Source organism: Rhinopithecus bieti, unplaced genomic scaffold (genome assembly GCF_001698545.2).
Source record: "Rhinopithecus bieti isolate Rb0 unplaced genomic scaffold, ASM169854v2 scaffold_16834, whole genome shotgun sequence".
In the NCBI taxonomy this organism is placed as follows: Eukaryota; Metazoa; Chordata; class Mammalia; order Primates; family Cercopithecidae; genus Rhinopithecus; species Rhinopithecus bieti.
The window spans coordinates 1,587,789-1,609,710 of NW_016809297.1; the positions used below are offsets into that span (position 1 = coordinate 1,587,789).

The window sequence follows — 21,922 nt, forward strand, 5'->3', positions numbered from 1 at the left end:
GTGTCATCTTGGTCACATGTCAATTTCTGGTCACTCATTGGCCATTTATCATGATCACGTGCTGATCATGTGTTGATTCCATGTCGTGTTGGGCATGTGCCAATCTTGTAAGTTGTTTCTTACATGTCGCAAATGTATTGGTCACATGCCGATCATTTCAATCACGTCAGTTGTGTCACAAATGTCACATCAATCGTGTCAATCTCATGTCATGTCAGTACATGTGTCAATCACGCTCTGGTCACTTGGTCATGTGACATGTTGATCACATCAATTATGTTGATCTCATGTCAGTAACATGTTGAACACATGCTAGTCCTGTCAATCATATCAGTCTCATGTCACAAACATGTCAATCGTGTGAATCACGTGTGATGTCACGTGTCAGGCATCAGTCACGTGTTGGTTACATATCAATCACATGACGATCATGTCAGTCACATTTTGGTCATGTGCCGATCGTGAATTGCCTGTTACCTGTCACAAACGTGTTGGTCCCATGTCAATCGTATCACGTGTCAGTCATGTGTTGGTTATATGTCAATCATGTCCTTGCCATGGGTCATTCACGTGTCACATGTGCTGATCACTTGATCACATGTCAGTTATGACTCAATCACATGTCAGTCATGTGTTGGACGCATTTCAATCAAATTGTGACCGTCGTGTGTCAAACATATCAGATGTCAATCATGTCAGGTCAATCACGTGTCATGTCAGTCACATGTCACATGTTGGTCACATGTCAGTCATTGGTTAAGTGTCGGTCACGTTTCACCCATGTGTTGATCACATGCCGCTGTGTCAATAGTGTCACTTCAACCTGTTGGTCATGTTTGTCATGTTTCAATCACATGTGTTGGTGACATGTCAATCATGCTATTGCATCACGGTCACATCTGCCAATCACGTGATTGGGTGATCATGTGTTGATCACATATGAGTCATGTTGGACACGTGCCAATCACGTGTGATGGTCACTTGCCAGTCGTGTCAGTCACGTGTCAGTCATGTGTCAATGAAGCACTGGTCTTGCCTCAGACATGTGTCAAACATGATCATGTGTTGATTGTCAATCATGTGAATCACCTGTCACGTCTTGATGTCAACAATGTGTCAGTCATGTGTCATACTTGATCATGTGATGATCACTTGTAGATCATCTTGATCACTCAAGTGTCATGTTGGTCATGTGTGGATCATATGTCAGTTGCATCGTTCACGTATTAGTGTCATGCCAGTCATGTCAATCGTGTTATATCAGTAGTGCATCATTTGGTCACGTGTCAATCATGCCCTGGTCACATGGTCATGTGTCACATGTTGATTACATGATCATGTGTCAGTCACATGTCACGTGTTGGTCAGGTGGTAGTTTCAGTCACGTGTAAGTCACATGTCATACGTGTCAGTCATGTGTGAATTACCTGCCAGTTGCGTTGGTCATGTGTCAAACACGCTTTAGTCAAGCTTTGGTCATGTCATGTGTTGATCATTTGTGATCAATGTGATCACATGTTGATAGTCTGTGTATTACATATCGGTCTCATGTTAAGCACGTGCCAATTATGTGCTGATCATATCAGTGATGTTAGTCATGTGCAAATCATGTCAATTGCATCAGCCATGTGTCTCAAACGTGTTGGCCATGTGTTGATCACGTATCACGTGTCAGTTGTTAGTCACTTGTTTCATTGTTGGTGTTATGTCTTACAGTAACATGTCAGGTACATGTAAGTTATTTTCACACACCTGTCACGTGTTACATGTTACTTGTCAGACACGTCACCTGTCACATGTATCTCACTTGTCAGTCACATTGGTCACGTGTTAGTCACATTTTGATGGTCAGTCCTGTTGATTGTGTTCATGTCACATGTTCATGTGTTGGTCATGTCTGTTACATGTCAGCCACGAGTCACGTCACGTGTCTCATGTCACAAGTGTCACATGTGCCAGTCATGTCACGTGTCACATGTGTTACGTGTTGGTCATGTCACATGTGTCTATCACGTGTTAGTTACATGTCATGTGTCACACTTGTTTCCCTTGTCTCCTGTTGGTCATATTTCATGCACATGTCAGTTACATATTTGTATCACATACGTGTCAGTTGTGTCACACATCCAACACATTTTGCTAACATGTCAGTCATGTGTTATTTATGTGTCAGTAATGTGTCAGACATGTCTCTGACGTGTCAGTTACGTGTCTACTTATTTCACACGTGTCTTCCATGTCACGTGCTTTTTGTTCCATGTGTCCCACGTGTTGCACATTTCTTATAGCAGTCGTTTTGCACACGTGTTCCAGTTCACTGTCACCAGTGTCACATGTCTTTTGTGTCACATGTCATTGTGTTACACGTCACATGTTTTTTTCACATGTGTCATGTTTTTGTCACATCACACATGCTTTTAGTCTCACCTCATGTCTTCTGTTACGTTTGTCACATATGTATAGCATGTATTCTCTCACACATGCCACGTGTCTTCAGTTACAGGCATGTTACACATGTCTTCCTTCACATGTATGTCCCATGTTTTGTCACATGTATGTCATACATATGTATTCCATCACACATACATCACAGTTTTCTCTATGCACTCATTGACTGGTGGGTATCTGGGCTGGTTCCATATTTTTGCAGTTGCAAGTTGTACTGCTACGTATGTGTATGTGCAAGTATCGTTTTCATATAATGACTTCTTTTTCTCAGACTGGATACCCAGTAGTGGGATAGCTGGATCGAATGTTAGTTCGACTTTGTTTTTTAAGGAATCTCCTCACTACACCGTTTTCCGTAGTGGTTGTGCTACTTTACTTTCTCATTGACAGTGTAGAAGCATTCTGTTTTTACCACATCCACACCAACATCTTTTTTTTGAGGTTTTGGGTTTGGTCATTCTTGCAGGAGTAAGGTGTTATCACATTGTGGTTTTGATTTTTATTTCCCTGATCAGTTGGTAGATTTTTGAACTCTGCATTTGGAAATGTGATATTAAGTAGGATTCACCATGGCTAATAATCACTTGTACCCGTCTATTGTGATCAATATACTTCTGGTCAGAGTTTATTCATGTGTGGGGGTAAGATAATGGTTTTTCTTGGTTTCTGCATGGGAATCAGACAATGTTTTTTTCCTGGCTTATTGGATACTGTAGCATTGTCTCCTAGAGAAACTTTGATACTGGTTTAAATCCTAGATCTAAAGAAGTTTTACTTGTGAGAAAGCAGTGAGTTCTGATTCGTGAAGAAATCCAGGTTTATTTCGATGAAGGGTAAATTGCCTGGAGCAAGGACTGACTTACTCTCTGGAGTGCTATGGGAATGAGGTGAAACTTGATCTATTTTTGATACTAAAGAACTACTATGTGAAAAAGCTTTGCTTTGCTTTAATGATTTCAAATTACCCACTTCTGTGTTTCTGTTCTATGAATTACCTTCAAAGGAAGTTGGGGAAAAGGTAGGTCAAAGACAGATGAGTATATCTATGGTTTAACATGAAATTCCCAATCATGTTATAATTAGGGTAAATGGTACTATTGAAATCTTAGGAATTTATAGGTAGCATGTAAAACAAAGTCCTCTCTATTCTTTTTTGCTGCATATCTACTTTTAGTGGTGTACTACAGTAATATGAATAGAGATTTTTCTAAGATACCTCTATTTCTATATTGGGCAAATTGTATCAGTTCAATTTGTTAGAAGGAGATTGGAAGTATTTTATGATTAAAAATATGAAATATTCAATCTTATAATTCCCAGCGATTAGCTTTGGAGATGCCATTCTGCAAACACCGATTAAACCTTTCAATAAAGACAACTTGCCTAACTAAAATCATAATTACATGGTTGGAGGATTTCTGTTGTACATTGTTATAATTAGCTAGAATGTAGTTGCCTGAGGAGAAATGCATGTTAGTGCCTGCTGTATGGATGCATCATAGTATTATACAATAAAGCAAACAGTAGAGGTGGGGTTTATTATTCTACATTTTATGATTTGTATCAATGATTTCCATGCAGTGACGTGGAAATATGGTGATAGATTAGCTTGAGAGACAAGTAATCACTGAGGTTGGTGCTGAACTGTTAAGCTTCCACTCAGGGCCTAATACTAATAGTTGAGGAGACATTTGTACTTGATAACTCGGGAATGATGCCTCCTACAATAAGCTTCCCAGGTAGCTGTGCCTTGCAGGCCACTAACCAGCTTGTTTATACTTGTCATAATTTTGATACTTTGAATTTCAGAAAACATCACAAAATTGAGGATTCACTGCATGTTCGTTTGTGAACAGAGGTCTCTTACATGAAGACAGCTGTGGAATATACGCCTTTTAACATTAGCATTTTCTGTATCTGTTTATAGCAGATGGCAAGGCAAGTGATGGAGTCAGCCAAGAAGTTATTTTCACTTATGATCTCTTTTCATGGGCCTTTAGTTTAAGATGCCTGAAGCTTTTTGTCACCTTGTGCTTTGATCTCTCTTCTTGTTGTACTACTTTCCCATCTGATATTCTGGCTTTCACAGACAGGAACCTAGTAATTTGTGGAATTTACTAATCCTGCCATAATTTTATCTGAAATATGGATGGTTTCTGCTCTTGAAGCTAGTGTTTGGTAATCAAGATGGGAACTCATGAATACATATTCTGAATTTAAAAAAAATACTGAAGAACTTTGGATACCTCTGTGTCTACTACTGGTATAATTAGATCATCACCATTCACATTGAAACTATCTGCTCCCAAGTCTTATCTAATCCCCCCAATGAATAAACATTACCCAAACTTTGCTTTTCTCGTTATTTTGCTTTTCTCTTTAGTTGTGTAACATCTTTTCCTAAGGAATGTTTTGGCTATGTTTATATGGTTTTTAAACATGCTTGGCATATATTTTGACAGCATAGTTACTTTGCACAGTATATTTGGGGAAATGTATTCATATAAGTCTACGCAGCTATAGTTTGTTCATAATCACTACTGTATATGCCATAATTCATTTTACAGATGGTGGGCATTTGTTTTCTCAAGTTTTTACTGATGTAAACATTACTAGTATGGACATTATTATATATCTTGTGCCCATGTGCAGGGATTTCTCTACAGTTCTGACATATGTAGGTTATCAGTTTTACTAGATGATGCCAAATTATTTTCCAAACTTGTCTTAAATTATACTCATCAGTAATGTATAACAAGTTCAAGTTGCCCTAGTCCTCACCACTACTTGATATAGTTAGACTTTCCTCCAATGTATTTACTGGAAAATGCTTTCTCTTTGTGGTTTAAATTTAGCATTTTGTTAATAGGTTGGGCATCTTGTTATATTTATGGGCTTTAAATATTATTGAAATGCCTTTGTAAGAATTTACCCTATTTTTATTTTTAAGCTTTTGACTTCTAGGAGTTACATATTCTGGATGCTAATACCTTGGCCAGTGTATGCTGTGTTTTATAACTATTTTCTTCCATCTGGAATAAAGTCACAAGGTGTTGTTATAAATAAGCATTTTTTATCTTAATATACTTAAAATCTCTAATGTCTTCATTAATGGTTTTGTTTTGCCTGGTTTAAGAAGTTTTTTCTTACACTGAAGTCATGAAGATATTCACCATTTAAAAAAAAGTGTATTATAGTTTTGAATTTTACATTGCCATCTCTTTCTGGAGTTTACAGATTGAGTAAGGGTTGATTTCACTTTTGTCTTTTGCTACAAAGGTAACTCTTTGCCTAGCACCATTTGTTGAATAATTATCCCCTTCTCCACTGACCTGCACTGCCACTTCTGTCATATATTGAATTTCTATGTAAGCATGGGTCTGTTGGGATTCTCTTCCATGCTGTTGGTCTGTTTTTGTACCCTGTCTTAGTCACTATTGAGACAGCTCTCTAATAACTTTTCATACTGCTAGATCAAGTCCCTTTCCCTACTGTTCTTAAGTATACTTCTTAAACCACGTCTGTTGTTTAATTTTCTTATATTAATATTGCTATGTATATATGCATTCTAAACTATTAGGTAATTTTTAATGTTTCCTAAGAAATAGTTTGTTCAATCACTTATCCATCCAGCAAGTATTTGAGAACCACTTCAGGAAGTTAGAGGCTCCCACCTTGCTCTGGAACTCAGGACTCTCCACTCCCAATATTTTGCATTACTGTATCTTATAGTTGTTGCCTTGCTAATCTATCATGTTCATGAGACTTTAAGATCCTTGACAAGAGCAATTCTATCTTATTTGTTGAAATCCTTAAAACAAGATTCTTTCTTTATACATAGTACAGAAAAAGTGGTCAAGAAATGTTTAAAGAAGTACAAGAATACTTTTTAGAGAAAAGATGGAGTAATTAAGAGATTCTTACTTGGATTATCCAGGTGGAAAGAGAATATTGTGAGCCTGTCTGCTTTGCACTGTTTTTTGGGTAGGGGAGGAGGCTGAGTGTATGAGAGGGTGTTCAAATTTTATTTAAACTACATAATTCTTTAAAAGTCGTAAAATGAGTGAATATAGTATTAAGAAACTATTAGGAAGTTTCGTACTAGGAACTGAGGTTAAAATATCAAAAGCAATTTATTAATGGCTTATGTTCATCAAGTGACTGAAATGAGGGAAATGAGTTCATAGTGTATTTGTAGCACTTTAGCGTCTAATAACTGGTCTCTGGAAGGAATGCATCTACCCTCTCCCTCTCACTGAAACTGAGCCCTTTCAGAGCAAGGATTGCATTTTGCACATTCCTCATTATGTGGAGCATAGTGCTTAGAATATAGTTGTTGAGCTCTTTCAGAGAATGTAAATCTATCATATGAACTAGATAGCTGTGTGAAAGCAGGACAAAAGCATGAAGAATCTAAGGCTACTGTTTGCCCATGTGCTCTACTGAGATGGATGTTTTCTGCATGGGTGATGATATATTGTGGATTTTTCTGGATGATTTCACAATATTCTGCCATTTTGTCAGGCTGACATTTCTATTTTGGTTTGGGAAACCGCCACCACATAACTATTACTCTGTAAGGGTATGATGACTGTTGAGACAACTTAGTGTGAATTGTTGGATTGGAAGTTTTGACATGTGGAGGCTTTCCTCATAAAATATTATAGTACTACAGCTGGAGGGGCCTGAAGTAAAATACCTGGTCAAAATTTTTCATTTCATAGAAAAGAATATTAATTAAGCAGAGATGAACTTGTTCCAAATAACAGCTATTAAGTGGCATGAATGAGACTTGCATTATTGTTCATACACTACAAATACAGGGTGCTTCTATCAAGCAAGATAGGTGTCTTAGTGAGGGAATGGAATTTGGTTTGACCTCATCTTGAAATTTCTTCAGATGCTGCTGCTGTGTAAAATATCGTGAAGACATATGTGTATTACCAAGTGACAGTTTGACTTCTTTGTGTGGCCTGATTAGTATCTCTAAGACCTACAACACTGATTCACTAACGTAACCCTTATTTACTGAGTGCATGCTATGTATGAGGCACTTTTCTAGGTGCTGGAGAGACAACAGCCATGAAGTGAACATTCTAGGGCACTGCTGTCCAGTAAAACATTCTGCAGTGATGGAAATAGTCTAACTCCACTGTCTAGTACTTAAGCTACTAGTCACATGTGGCTATTGAGTACTTAAAATGCTCCTAGTGGAAATGAGGAACTGAATTTTTTAACATTATTTACGTTGAATTAAATAGAAGGAACTTGACTAGTTGTTTGAGATGGAAAGCTCTTGGAAGATTTTGAACAGAAGAGAGACATGATATAACTCCTCATGAACAGGTTTGTTCTATTGCTTTGTGAAGAATAGGCTGTGGAAGGACAAGAGTGAAGGAGATACCAATTGGGAGGCTCTTGGAGTAATCTCAGAGGGAGGATGGGTGGCTTAGACACGGATAGTGGAGACAGTGAGAAGTGGCAGATCTGGAATACTTTGAAGCTGACAGAGACTGGATTACTGATGGACTGAATTATGAGAGTGGGGGAGAAATCAAGGACAGCATTCAAGATTTTGGGCAAGAATAACTAGAAGAATAGGGTTAATGTTTGCATAGATGGCCGTCTGTAGGAGCAGGTTTGGAGGCTGTGGAGTGGGTAAAACCAAAACTTTGAGTTCAATTTGTTGCAGTTGAGGTATTTCAATTTGAGGTGTTCAATTTGAGGCATTTTGAACTAAGTGGAAATGTTAAACAGACATTTGGAAGTGCACATCCAGAATTCAAAAGAATTCTGGGCTGGATTATAGGTTTGGAGGTTTTCATGTAGATGGTGTTTAAAGTCATGGGACTTTATGTGTTCATTAATAGAATGAGTGTAGATAGTATTACATAAAATTTATAGGAGGCCATTGACTTGCACTAGGCTCCTGGACTAAGCCTAACAGACCAAACCAATAGAGAGTTTAACTATAATAGTTGAGCATTAGTTAATTACAGGAGGACCTGTAACCAATTAAGCTGTAACCTATGAAGTCATCTTTACACAGCACTTCCATTTCCTGTAAATGCTGTCAGATTATGTTACTGGAGTTCTCCAAAACTGCTCCAGTTTGGAGGGCTGTGCGATTCACAAGTCATTTTTGTTTTGCTGGTTTTGTTTGCTCAAGCTCGATTAAAATGCAACCTTCTGTAAGTTTTTTACCATTTAAGGACAGAGGTGTAAGGATGCAGCTCTGGAATATTTTACCATTTACAGTCTGAGAAAGTAAGGACCTAGGAGTTAGTGTGGGCAGATGAGAGGGTGTGGTTGAGAATGATTTCTGAAAACTAAGTGAACAAACACTCAAGAAGACTAAGAACTATGAATTGGATTTGGCAACGTGGGGGTCATTGGTGACATTGGTTAAATGTATTCTTGTGGTGGTGTGGTGATAACGGCCTGATTGAAATAGATTCCAGAAAGCACAGGAAGACAGAAATTGGAGAAGTGCTCTTATACAGATAATTCAGAGTTGGGCTTTATACTTGTGTGAAGAAACTTGTTATTAGCTGGAAGAAGATATATATTAAAAGAATTGATTTAATGATGGCAGAAGTTATGGCATACTTATATATTAATGAGCATAATTAAATGGAAGACTGGAAATTGAGGAGGCAGGACAGAAAGAATACTAAATGTGGAGAAGTATTTGAGAGGGAATGGGTGAAAGTAGCTAAGTAGAGACATTGGCCATTAGAAGCCAGGACTTTTTTTTGGAGTTTTTGTAGTAACTTCTGAACATCTTCATTAAATTTACTCTTAAGTGGTCTTCTCAATGCTTTTGTGAGTGAATTTTAAAATTTCATTTTGGGTTGTTGTATTTCTATATGCTAGCAATAAACTGATTTTTTTTTTTTTTTTTTTTTTTTTTTTTTTTTTTTTTTTGTATACTAAGCTTGTTCTCTGTATCCTTGCTGACAACTTGCTTCTTCTAATAGTTAGAAGACACTTCCTTGGTGTCTTGTATATAAGGATCATGCTATCTGCAAATAGAGATAGCTTTACTTCTTTTGGATAGCTTTTTACATTTTCTTGCCTAATTATCCTAGCTAGGACTCCCATTACAATGTTTACTGGAAATGGCAATGGTGGATTTCCTTGCTTACTCTTGATCATAAAGGGAAAACACTCTATTTTACCAGTAAGCATGATCTTAACTGTAGATTTTCACAGACACTCTTTTCAGGTTGAACAAGATCTCTTCTATTTCTAATTTTTGTGCTTTTCTCACAAAGGGGTGCTGGATTTTGTCAGATGAGTTCTATGCACCTGTTGACATGTTCATGTGTTTGTCCTTTATTCTATTAACATGGTGTATTACATTGACTATATATTTTTTTGATACGTTGAACCAACCTGGTATTCCTGGGATAAATCCCACTTGGTCATGGTGTATAATGCTTTTTTATATGTTGCTGAATTGGGTTTGTAAGTATCTTGTTGAGAATTTTGCATCTGTTTTGCATTGTTTACAAACCAATATCCCTAACTGGCTTTCTTTTCTTGTGCTGTCTTTGTTTTTGGTATTAGGATAACACTGGTCTTACAGAATGAGTTGGGAAACATTCTCTATTTTTTTGCAAAAGTTTGAGAAATTAGTATTAACTGTTCTTTAAATTTTTGGCACAACCAGTGGAGCCTTCTGGATCTTGGCTTTTCTTTGTGAAAAGTTTCTAAATTACTAATTCAATTTCCTTTTTATAGGTCTATTCAGACTTTCTATTATCAAGTTAATTTTGGCTAATTGTCTTTCTATGAATTTGTTAATTTTATCACTTTTCTAATTTGTTGGAATATAGTTTGTGGTTTGTATTCCTTTTTATTTCTCTGAGGTTGATAGAAATGTCACTACTTTCCGATTTTACTAATTTGCATTTTTTTCGTTCAAAGGTTGTGAACTGTTTTTGTTGGTTTGATATGGAGTCTTGCTCTGTTGCCCAGGCTGGAGTGCAGTGGCGCCATCTCGGCTCACTGCATCCGCTGCCTCTTGGGTTCAAGTGATTCCCCTGCCTCACCCTCCTGTGTAACTGGGATTACAACCATGCACCACCATGCCTGCCTAATTTTTTGTATTTTTTAATAGAGATAGGATTTCACCATGGTGGCTAGGCTGGTCTCAAACTCCTGACCTCAAGTTACCCACATTCCTTGGCCTTCCAAAGTGCTGGGATCACAGGTATGAGCCACCGTGCCCAGCCGCAACTGTTATTTTATAAAAGAACCATATTTGGCTTTTTTTCTTTTTCTATTCTCTAATTTATTTCTTTTGTTTACTCTTTGTCTGTTTTAATTTTATTTCTTTTTCCCCCCATTGTCTTAAGGTGAAAATTACACTTGTCTAGAATCTTTTTATATAGGCATTCACAGTTACACATTTTTCTCAAAGGGCTGCTTTAACTGTATCCCACAAATTTTCATATTGTTTGTGTTTTCATTGAAAAGTATTTTCAAGTTTGCTAGTGGTTTCTTTGACTAATTTTTTTGTTTTTTTTTAGTATTGTTCATTTTCCACATACTTTAAATTCCCAACTTTGACTGGGCATGGTTGCTCATGCCCGCACTTGGGTACTCCAAGGCAGGCAGATTGCTTGAACCCAGAAGTTTGAGACCAGCCTGAGCAACATGGTGAAACCCTGTCTCTATCAAATATTAGCTAGGTGGAGTGGCACATGCCTGTAATCCCCGCTACATGGGAGGCTGAGACTGGCAGGTTGCTTGAGCCCAGGAAGCTGAAGCAGTAGTGAGCGGTGATTGTGCCACTGTACTCCAGCCTCGGGGGACAGAGCAAGACCCTGCCTCCCCCACCGCCAAAGAAAGAAAAGAATAAATAAGTTTCCGACTTTGTGTCTAATTTTATTCTTTTCTAAGAGACTATACTTGGTATGATTTTGATCCTCTTAAAACTTGTTTTATGATGCAGCATATGGTCTGTTCTAGAGAATGTTCCATGTGCACTTGAAATAGGTATTCTGCTGTTGTTGGGTGGTATGTTCAATAGATGTCTGTTAGGCTTATTTGGTTTATAGTATTTTTCAAGTCTTTTGTTTCCATGTTGATCTGCCTAGTTCCAGCCGCAATCGAAAGTAGAATATTGATGTTTGTAACTATTGTTGGATTGTTTATGTCTTCAGCTTTGTTCGCTTTTGCTTGTATTTTGGACATCTTTTAAATTCAACCTATTTGTGTCTTTGAATCATAGTTGTCTCTTGTAGACAGTTTGACAATTGTTGCCTTTTGATCCATTCGTTTTAATATATAATTAGATTTGTCTACTAGCTTACTTTTTTCATGTCTCTTATTGCCTTCTTTTGTAGTAAGTTAATATTTTTACTGTAATACTTTAATTCCTTTATATTCTCTAATTTTTTTAAGTTAGTGGTGGCTCTAGGGCTTACAGTATACATGCAAACATTTATTTGCTTCAGAATGTACTACCTTAATTCCAGTGAGATATTTAAAAATTACATGGCTCTACTATTTTCCTTTTTTATACTGTTATTATGCATACTATATCTATGTAAGAAACCCAACAATCCATTATATTTTTTGCCATTGAAAGTAATGGTAAAAGCTGCAATTACTTTTGCACCAGCCTAATAATTATTAGTTTATATTTTGCTGTCTATAGAAGATGAAAGGTAAGCAAGTGTGTGTGTGTGTGTATATATGTGTGTGTGTATGTACTTTTTTAAATTTTAAATTAAAACAAAATTTTTGAGACAGTCTCTATTGCCCAGGCTGGAGTGCAGTGGCATGATCTCAGCTCACTGTAACCTCTGCTTCCTGGGTTCAAGTGATTCTCCTGCCTCACCCTTCCAAGTAGCTGGGACTACAGGCATTCACCACCACACCCTGCTAATTTTTGTATTTTTGGTAGAGTCAGGGATCCCCTATGTTGGCCAGACTGATCTCAAACTCCTTACCTCAAGTGATTTGCCCACCTCTCCCTCCCAGAGTGCTGGGATTACAGGTGTGAGCCACTGTACCCAGCTGCAAGTATGTATTTATAGAGATTGTTGTATTAACTTCCTTGCCTGTCATTTTTAATTAGTTTGTTGCTGTGGGTACAAGTTGCCATCTGGTGTCATTTCCTTAATCCAGTACACCTTTATTCCTATCCACTTCCTTTTTGCCGTTTTCATCAAATATACAGTTCAATGTTATAGACTAATCAGTTAACTATGTATCTATTGTTTAATATAATTTATGCAGCTAGGAGGCAAGGAAATACTGGGTAGAAGGAGGCTGTTCCCTGGCAAAGGCCCCATCCTCAAGCCTGGAAACTCATGGTCCTAAATGGGAACAGACTTTCCTGTTTTCACACCCAAATGTTGCCTTTTGCCCTGCCACACTCACCCTATCCTGTACCCACATAAGCCCCAAACCCCAGGCTCCATGAGAAGAAGAGCAGACAGACAGAAGAGCAGCAGGATGGCAGAATGGTGCAGCAGAGAAGGAGAGAAGAGAAAGAGCATCTGAACGTTGAGAGGAGTTCAGCTGGGGATGGTGGGAGAGAAGATTGACTGCTGGATAGCCAAACTGCAGGGGAAGATCATCTTCCCACCCCATCCCCCTTTTAGCTTCCCATCCATACTACTGAGAGCCACCTCCACCACTCAATAAAACCCCCACATTCACCATCCTTCAAGTTCATGCTTCATCTGATTCTTCCTGGACGCTGGACAAGTACCTGGATACCAGGAGGGCACTGAGCTGGTTAACACTTAAGCTGTCTGTGGACGACAGAGCTAAAAGAGCACTGTAACATGAATGCCCACTGGGGCTTTGGGAGTCATGGGTACCCACCCCTAGATGCTACTGTGGGGCTGGAGCCCAAAAGCACTTGCTTTGGCTATTGCACCTGCCCATCTGGGTGCTCCCCATCCCATAAGGGGTTTGAGGGTGTGGCAGCCAAACAGATGAGCCTGTTTCAGGTCCTGTGAGGGGAATCAGGGAACTCTCACATTCCATAATTGCTTTTAAAACAGTATATAAAGAAAATCTTTTATACTTTTATATAATGTCTTTTATACTTACATTATCTTTACTGGTACACTTTGTTTTTTAATGTGAATTAGAATTGCTGTCTCGGGTTGATTTCCTTCAGGCTGAACATTTGTTGCTATTTTTTTCTAAGATGAATCTGTTAGCAAAGAATTCTGTGTTTCTGTGGAAGTGTTTTCATTTTGCTTTCATGTGTGAAATACTGGTTTTGCTGGATATGAGATATTTTTACTTTTAGTGACTATTACCCCACTGCCTTCTAACTTTTATTGTTTCTGATAAGTCACTTGTTAATATTGATGTTCTCTTACTTATCATTTTTCTTGAGCTACTTTCAAGATTTTTTCCTTGACTTTGGTTTTCAGCACTTTCACTAGATGTGTCTAGATGTAGATTTTTTTTTTCTGATTTTTCTGCTTTGGAGTTCATTGAGCTTCTTGAAGACTAATTTTTCCTTTATTTTGGGAGGTTACCAGTCATTTCCTTGAATTTTTTTTTTCCTGCTTCTCTCTAGTCTTTCCTTTTGGTACTCCCAATACAAAATTGTTGTGTACTTAATGCTGTCCTTTATTCTGAGGCTCTGTTCATTTATCTTCATCCTTTTTTCTCTGTTGTTTGGATTGTATTCCCTCTATCGATCTAAGTGTAAGTTCATTGATTCCTCTCCAGTTCAAGCTTGTCACTGAGCTCCTTTATAAATATTCATTATAGTTATACTTTTCAATTCCAGAATTTCTATATTTGTAAACTGCTTAACATTAGCGATATTGTCATACCTTGCCTTACTACTTTTAAGTGTAATTTCCTCTAGTTCTTTGAACATATTTATAGTAGCTGATTCTGATTTGAGGTCTTTATCTGCTAAGTTTGATATATGGGCAGGGCCTTCTCATAGGCAGTTCCTCTTGCCTGCCTTTCCCCTCCCACCCCATCCTTGGAGGATATCACTTTCCTATTTGGATGCATGACTTGTTTGCTTATTTGTTTATGACTTGGCTGGCCTATTTTAGTGATGTCTTTTACTTTCACAGGGAAAAGCTTCTGATGTTGCTTTTTCAGAGGGTGGACACTTGAGTATTATATAGTCATCCTGGAATGATAGTGGTTTCAGCGGGGCTCTCTTTGACTGTCTCCTTCCCTGATCTCTATTATATTGTCTGCCTTTGATATCTCACCTAGCTGTTAAGCTTCACTCATTGTGTGCTAATGCTCACCTTTATTTTTGATAATGCCTTGAGCATATATCCCTTGTAGTCTCAGTTAAATTCTAGCCCCTTTGCAGGGGTAGTTTTTGAGGCCAGTATTTGAGGTTTGTTCCTAATCCCAGGAGAGCTTTTGTTAGCTGTGTTTTCCCCGGCTTTCACTGGTAAACTGGCTATCTGACAGTTTAGCTTTTTGCGCTCATGTATCTCCAGCATTCTTTTAATTGCTTACCATGACAATCTCTTTTGAGAGTACACTTAGGTTTGAATTTCCAAATAAAGTGAGTTCCCTTTGGGAGCACTTCATAGCTCTCTACTCTCACATCCTTTGTCTTCTACTTGTGAAAAATCACCACATCACTGCTTTGAAACTGTGGGTGGGCACAGTGCACTAATTTTTTGGGAGTAAAATCCCTACTCTGACCTACACAGGGGCAGTAGAAGACTCTAGTCTTTTATTTCCCCGATATGAAAATTGCCATATGTGTGAGCTGGAAGAAGACTGATCAGGGCCTCAGTATTCTGGGGCATGGGTGGGAACTATATGAAAGAGGTGGGCCTTGACCTCGTGGGCCACACTTGCATAGATTTTAGCCTCTGTGTCATAGTGTTGAGGGGCATAGGAAATGCTGGCAGTCTGCCCTTCATACTAGGAACTTGGGGTGAGGAGGCCCTATCTTTTTAGCCATACATACTCTGAGTATCCATTACACTGAGCTGGCTGGGGGATAGAAGAAGAAATGGGTCATGGCTCGAATACCACAGTCTGTTCTTACCAAAATTTAGTAGATTTTCTCGAATAAATGTTTCTTCATTTGCTGAATGTCCTTAGGATAATTTTCAGAGGCTTTTAATGGTTCTTAAAATACTTTTTGCTAGTTTCGATGAGGAGAGAGTCTGCAGAGCCCCTTGCATTGGCATTTTGGATGTCTCATGTTCTCTTAAGCATTTTTTAACTTCATGCCCTGGTATAGAATTCCAAAAATATACATAGTTTCAGCGGAATCTTTTTTCTTAAAGCAGCATACATGTTTGTGTGTACACGCATTTCCTTCCTGTCTTACCTTCTAGCTCTACTGATAGGTATTGAGCTTGACCAGTTGACCTACCCTTCACCTACTTGGATACTGCTTCCTCTTTGTCACCCTGTGTCCTCATTTTTGCTTTTATGGTTAGGTTCCAAATTTCTACTTGAGGCACTGGAAGGGGTGACACATTTTATAAACTGTCTATTTGGCTCATACATTCACTTTGATTTTCAGCCAATTCCTTGGCTTTTGCAAACCAATGTGTGGACTGTCTATCTTATTCAGATGTTGGTCTCATCAAGAAGACACTTGTTTTATTTGTGCACTAATTTCATATGCTGCAATCCCCATGTAGCAATTGTGTGGAAGAAAGGATGTTTTGGAGATCATATAAGGTTTGGTTAACTGCCCACCATTGAACTGTGTTTTAAAGCAGTTTCACTTAAGGCAGTTGTTTTGCTAATGGCCTTCAAAACTGTATTACAATGAGACTCCATTAAAGATAAAGGGAAAAACTGTCAGACATGAAATGTCTCTTCTAAAGTTCAGATGCAACTATTAATAAGACAGCTTTCATCATAGCAATTGAAGTCAATGGGTATTGCCTGAGGAAGCATTGCATGGAGACTGTGTTTGAAAGGAACTGTTTTTCCTCATGAATTAAAGCAAGATACAAATTAGAGCAACCCACATTGTTTGGATTGTTGAGTCTCATCTAGGGGATCTTGAAGAACTTGTTTATTTCCTTAAGTATCTAATATGTAAATCTCCTGAGGGTATATTAATATTAATTTGCAATCCATATCAATTATTTCATGATAGTCTTTCTCTGCCTCCTTCATCTTCAGGGAATACCCAGTTGGATCTTAGCATCTTTGTTTTTAGTGTTGACCTCAATGGCCTGTGATCAGAAGGATTTTGAACCTATAATGAAGAAAAATTTCACCTTAATGTATGCAACTGTAATGCTATAAAATTGATTTTTTTTTTTTTACCTGAAATAACCATTTGTGAACCAATCACACTTATTCAGATGTTTTCTTAAGGTAACTTATTGAAGGTATGAATAAGATCTCTCAAAAGTGAGATACTGAATTCAGAACTTCACTTTAAAATAGCTTGTAGGTGAAATAATATATTCTTTGCCTGTTTGTTCTTTAGGCAGCAGGAGCCATTCGACCTCTTGTATCTACTGTCATCAGTCCATCTGCTGATGGTTGCTTAGACCACTCGCTAGAACGTGCCAGACACAGAGCAAGTGAAATGCCCCAAGCTTTTCTATTTGATGTGATTTATGAAGCATATCAGCAGGTAAGAATTCGGGCTTTTTGAATAAGCTGCTGTTATGTTGGGTTCCCCAAACAACCTCCATATTTGGAAAATTTCCAGAACTCGTTGTACTGAGTGTATAGTTATACTCAAGGCTAAGACTTATTAACAATGAATTATTAAGGGTATACAGCTGGTCAGAAGAGAGAGACACAGGCAGAATCTTGAGGAATCCATTTGCAGGCTTCTAGATACTCTCTTCCCTCCCTCTCCTGAAGGATCATGCAAAGCACACTTTCTTTCCAGCAATGAAAATGCAGCAAATTGTGTGTGACATTTATGCTCGCCTGTTGGAGACACAGTGCACAGGGTGTTGGATTGGTCATGTGGATATCCTCTGCTTGGCACATACAAAAATTCCAGATTTCGAGAAGGAAAGTTGGTGTTCAGCATAAATCATATTGTTGATACCTACAGTCTAGGCAGGCACAGTGACTTGCCCTTATCAGTTAATTCTCAGATGCTGGCTGAGGGCCTGTCTTATAAGCCAGTCTTTTTAAGAACAGCAGTCTCAGATGTACTATGGTAAGTTATCTATACAGCTCCTTAGACATTTTGTTAATCAAAATTTTAGTTAAAAGTAAGTAACTTAAAAATCAAGTATTTTCATTAATATTACTGGATTGCTTCTGGTTTTCATGTTTTGGAAATATTGCTGTACTTACATAATTTTACTGTCATTTGTTTGCCCATTTGAGTAAATAGTTATTGAATATCAGATATTGAGCTTGTCAGAAACTTCCCAATGAGATAAGTTTGAGTAACTAATCTAGTGCTTTAGTCAACTTGCTATAGGAAGTAAGGAAGAATTAGGTAAGGGTATAGAAGAGTGGCCATAAGGATTAGAGGGTAGTATCCCAGAAACTTAATGAAGAAAGTACTTTCTGATTGTGCTGAGGATGCAAGCTGATCCATGGTCATCGCAGAATGTGGCAAAATAAAAGGAGGTGTGCAGTTTTAGGTTATAGCTAACTCTTCCTCTTCAAATGGTGCTGGAAGGTCACAGATGTCTATTCTATTAAATGTTGCCTAGGATTTCTAAAAAATGAGGACTGAGAACTGTACATAAACATTTGCAATGTGAGATTACCGGTGTTTGACAGGCGTGGTGGATATGAAAATCTTGTTGGAATTGATCTAAGAATAGAAGGGCTGATTTTTGGAGGAACTTTTATATATATTGAGTAGAGAAATGGGAGGAGGTAGCTGAATAGTTATAGATAAAGACTGACTTTTTTTTTCAGATGGATGATAAAACAGCACATTGTTATGCCGATGAGGGTGATTCTGCAGTGAGAAGACAGTGGTAAAGTGAGAGTGGATGGGACATACTGCGTTAGTGGTATCGAAGTTGACCTTGGCTGGGAATATGGATAGTTCATCCATAGGGACAGAAGGAAAGAGTAGGTGAAGACAGATGCAGATAGACTGGTAGATGTGATGAGAGGACTTGGAATTTGTCCCTTTTGAGGAATGAATGCAGAAAATATGTAATAGTGTTGATCATTTGGGAACTGAGCAGTGCATTAGGGTTCTCCAGAGGAGCAGAACTAATAGGATATATGTATATATGAAAAAGAATTTATTAGGGAGAATTGGCTCACACAGTTACAAGGTGAAGTCCCACAATAGGCCATCTGCAAGCCGGGGAAGAAAGAAGCTAGTAGTGGTTCAATTAGAGTCCAAAAGCTTCAAAAGTAGAGACGCTGAGATTGCAGCCTTCAAAGGCTGAAAATCCTGTTGTCTGATGTCTAAGGGCAGAAGGAACAGGAGTAAGTATCCAGCACAGGAGAAAGATGATGGCCAGAAGACTCAGCAGGCCAGCTTATCCCACCTTCTTTTGCCTGCTTTGTTCTTGCTGTGCTGGCAACCAATTGAATGGCCCCACCCACGTTGAGGGTGGTTTTTCCTTTCCCAGTCCACTGACTCAAATGTCACTCCCCTCTGGTAACACCCTCACAGACACACCCAAAAACAATACCAGCTATCCAGGCATCCTTTAATCAAGTTAATACCTAATATTGACCATCACAAACAGATATCTGGCAATTGTAACTAAGGTGTCATATGAAGTTGAGTCAGAAGAAACCCATTGCAAGCTGATCCGTGGTCACTGCAGAATGTGGTAAAATAAAAGGTGTGCAGTTTTAGGTTATAGATAACTCCTCCTCTTCAAATGGTACTGGAAGGTCACAGGTGTCTAACTGCCATTCTATATGCTGACTGGCTGGATTGCTGCTTCTCCCTGTTTCTTCTGTCTTATCTCATTTGCCCCCTTATATATGCTCTAGCCATGCTCACTTTAGTTCTTCAAATACAAGATTCCCACTATCTGGAAGTTTACGTCCCACCTTGCTACTTATTATTTAGTTATCCTATAATTATCATTTATTCAAGGAATTCTTTCCTGTCTGGCCACACCAGGTTGGGCTGACCCATTCTGTGTTCTTCTAGTGCCTGTTTTTCTTCTCTCCCCAGCATCAGACTGATAATTGAATAATTGCTTGAGGTCATTTGTGAAATGTCAAACTCCTCTGCAAGGCTGTGAGCCCTATGAAGGCAGGGATGGTACTTGTCTTGTTCTTAGCAATCTGCCTGGTATATTACTAATACCAAGTATGTATATTCGTTCAAAGGAATGATCATAAAAGGCTGTGCATATAAATATTTTAAAAATGGTCCACACACTTATTCTTCCTCTGCCTAGGCCACTCTTTCCAGATCTCAAACTGCTTATTTCCACTCTTTTTTTTGTGTGTGTGTGAGATGGAGTTTCACTCTTGTTGCCCAGGCTAGACTGCAATAGCACAGTCTTGGCTCACTGCAACCTCTGCCTTCTGGGTTCAAGAGATTCTCCAGCCTCAGCCTCCCAGATAGCTGGGATTACAGGTGCCTGCCAACATGCCCAGCTAATTTTTTGCATTTTTAATAGAGATGGGGTTTCACCATGTTGGCCAGGCTGGTCTCAAACTCATGACCTCAGGTGATCCGCCTGCCTTGGCCTCCCAAAGTGTTGGGAGTACAGGCGTGAGCCACCACACTCGACCTATTTCCACTCTTTATTGAGATCTGTAGCAAACATCACCTCCTCAAAGAAGTCTTACCTGATAATCTTGTAATCTTAAAGTAGCAGCATCTATCATGTATCCCTTTTTTCTGGTATCAGAATCACTACTCCTGCTCACTTTTGTTTTCCATTTGGTTTGCATGCTATATGTTTTTCCACCTCTTTACCTTAAGTTTATGTGAGAGTCCTTATGTGTTAGGTAAGGCTCTTGAAGACAGCAGATACTTGGTTGGTTTTATCCATTCTGCCATTCCGTGTCTTTTAATGGAGCATTTAGGCCATTTACATTCAATGTTACTACTGAGATGTGAGGTACTGTTCCATTCATCATGTTAGCTCTTACCTAGGTACTTTTTTTCGTTGTGTTATTGTTTTATAGACCCTGTGAGGTTTATATGGAGGAGGTTCCATTTTGATATATCATGCTTTTATTTCAAGATTTAGAACTCATTTAGCATTTCTTGTAGTGCTGGTTTGGTACTGGCAAATTTTCTCAGCATTTGTTTGTCTGAAAAAGATTTTATCTCTACTTCATTTATGAAGCTTAGTTTGGCTGAATAGAAAATTCTTGGCTGACAATTATTTTGTTTCAGGAGGCTAAAGATAGGACCCCAATCCCTCTGGCATGTAAGGTTTCTGCTGAGAAATCTGCTGTCAGTCTGATAGGTTATTCTGCTGAGGTGCTGTAATGGCCTGTGTTGTTTGGCTATCAGCCAGGAGGTGGTACTTGCAAGAGAGCAGCAGCTGTGGTATTAGCAGTGGGATTTGAGCTTGCCCTAAGTTGCCGTGGGGAAATATTCTGGCTTCTCAGGAGATGAGTTGGGCTGTAAAGTTCCCAAAAGTTTGTCCTTTGTGTTAAGCTACCAAGGTGGGTGGAGAAATACCACCAGGTAGGGGCTGGGTTAGGTGGTTCTTAGCTCAGACTCTCCTTGGGTGGAGGCTGCCATGGCCACTGTAGGGAACAGGTGGTTCTCCAGCCACTGTGGTAATGCTTCAGGGAGGAGTATAACTGCCTCTGTTGTGCAGAAGAGTTCACAAAGTGAGTAGGAAGCAGTAAGCCTTACCCAGCTCCCACATAATTGGTAAGGCCTGTGTTACTCCTATAGTGCCCTGCTAACAGCACCACATGTAGATCTGGGCAGCCTGCACACAGAGCTCAAATCTGCCCCAGGCCATTAGATTCCCTGCAGAAATAGTAACCATGGCTTTCAGGCCATGTCCCTCCCCATCTGCCCACAAGGCTGGGCACCCAGATCCTGCACTCCTATCTATGGCACACTTCCAACTTACCCTTGGGTTCTGTTCAAGGGAGTTTATCCCCACTTGAGATTATATCACAGAATTGTTGGGAGCTTCTTTCACCCTGCAACCCCTCCCTGAGTTCATTGGCTAACTTCCCTCAGGGCTTCTCTGAAATATAGTCAGGAATGGCTTCCCTTGGCTAGTGCTGGAGACTGGGAATGCCTGCAAGGGACTTCCTGCTGTTGCTTCTACTTTTATATTTCACACCACTCCCTAAATCCAGTCCAGCTCTGAGTAGGGTTAAGGCCTTCTCCTGTGGTCTGTATTTTCACATTCTCCCATGGGGATGTAAGATTGGAGGCAGGCTTTCCCCCTTTCACATCCTGGACACTTAGAGTTTTTCACCTGTCTTCACAGAGTAGGCTGCAGCCTGCCACTTCTTTCAAAGGGTCTGTAGATTCTTTTGGTTTTTCCTGTTAAGTTCCTATTGTAGTTCTTGGGGAAAGAAAATCCCAATGTGAATCTCGACTCCCTATTCTGTCCTTCCAAGTGGACGAGTC

At 39.0% G+C, this 21,922-nt stretch overlaps 1 protein-coding gene across 2 annotated transcripts in view; it reads left to right on the top strand.

Moving 5' to 3' along the window:
* The window catches only part of CRPPA (CDP-L-ribitol pyrophosphorylase A), a 151,079-nt gene that overhangs the window by 24,732 nt on the left and 104,425 nt on the right, over nucleotides 1-21,922 (top strand). For both annotated transcript variants that reach the window (XM_017889075.1, XM_017889076.1), the window contains exon 3: nucleotides 16,886-17,035. In XM_017889075.1, the coding sequence (XP_017744564.1) occupies nucleotides 16,886-17,035 (150 nt within the window). The remainder of the gene's footprint in view (nucleotides 1-16,885; nucleotides 17,036-21,922) is intronic.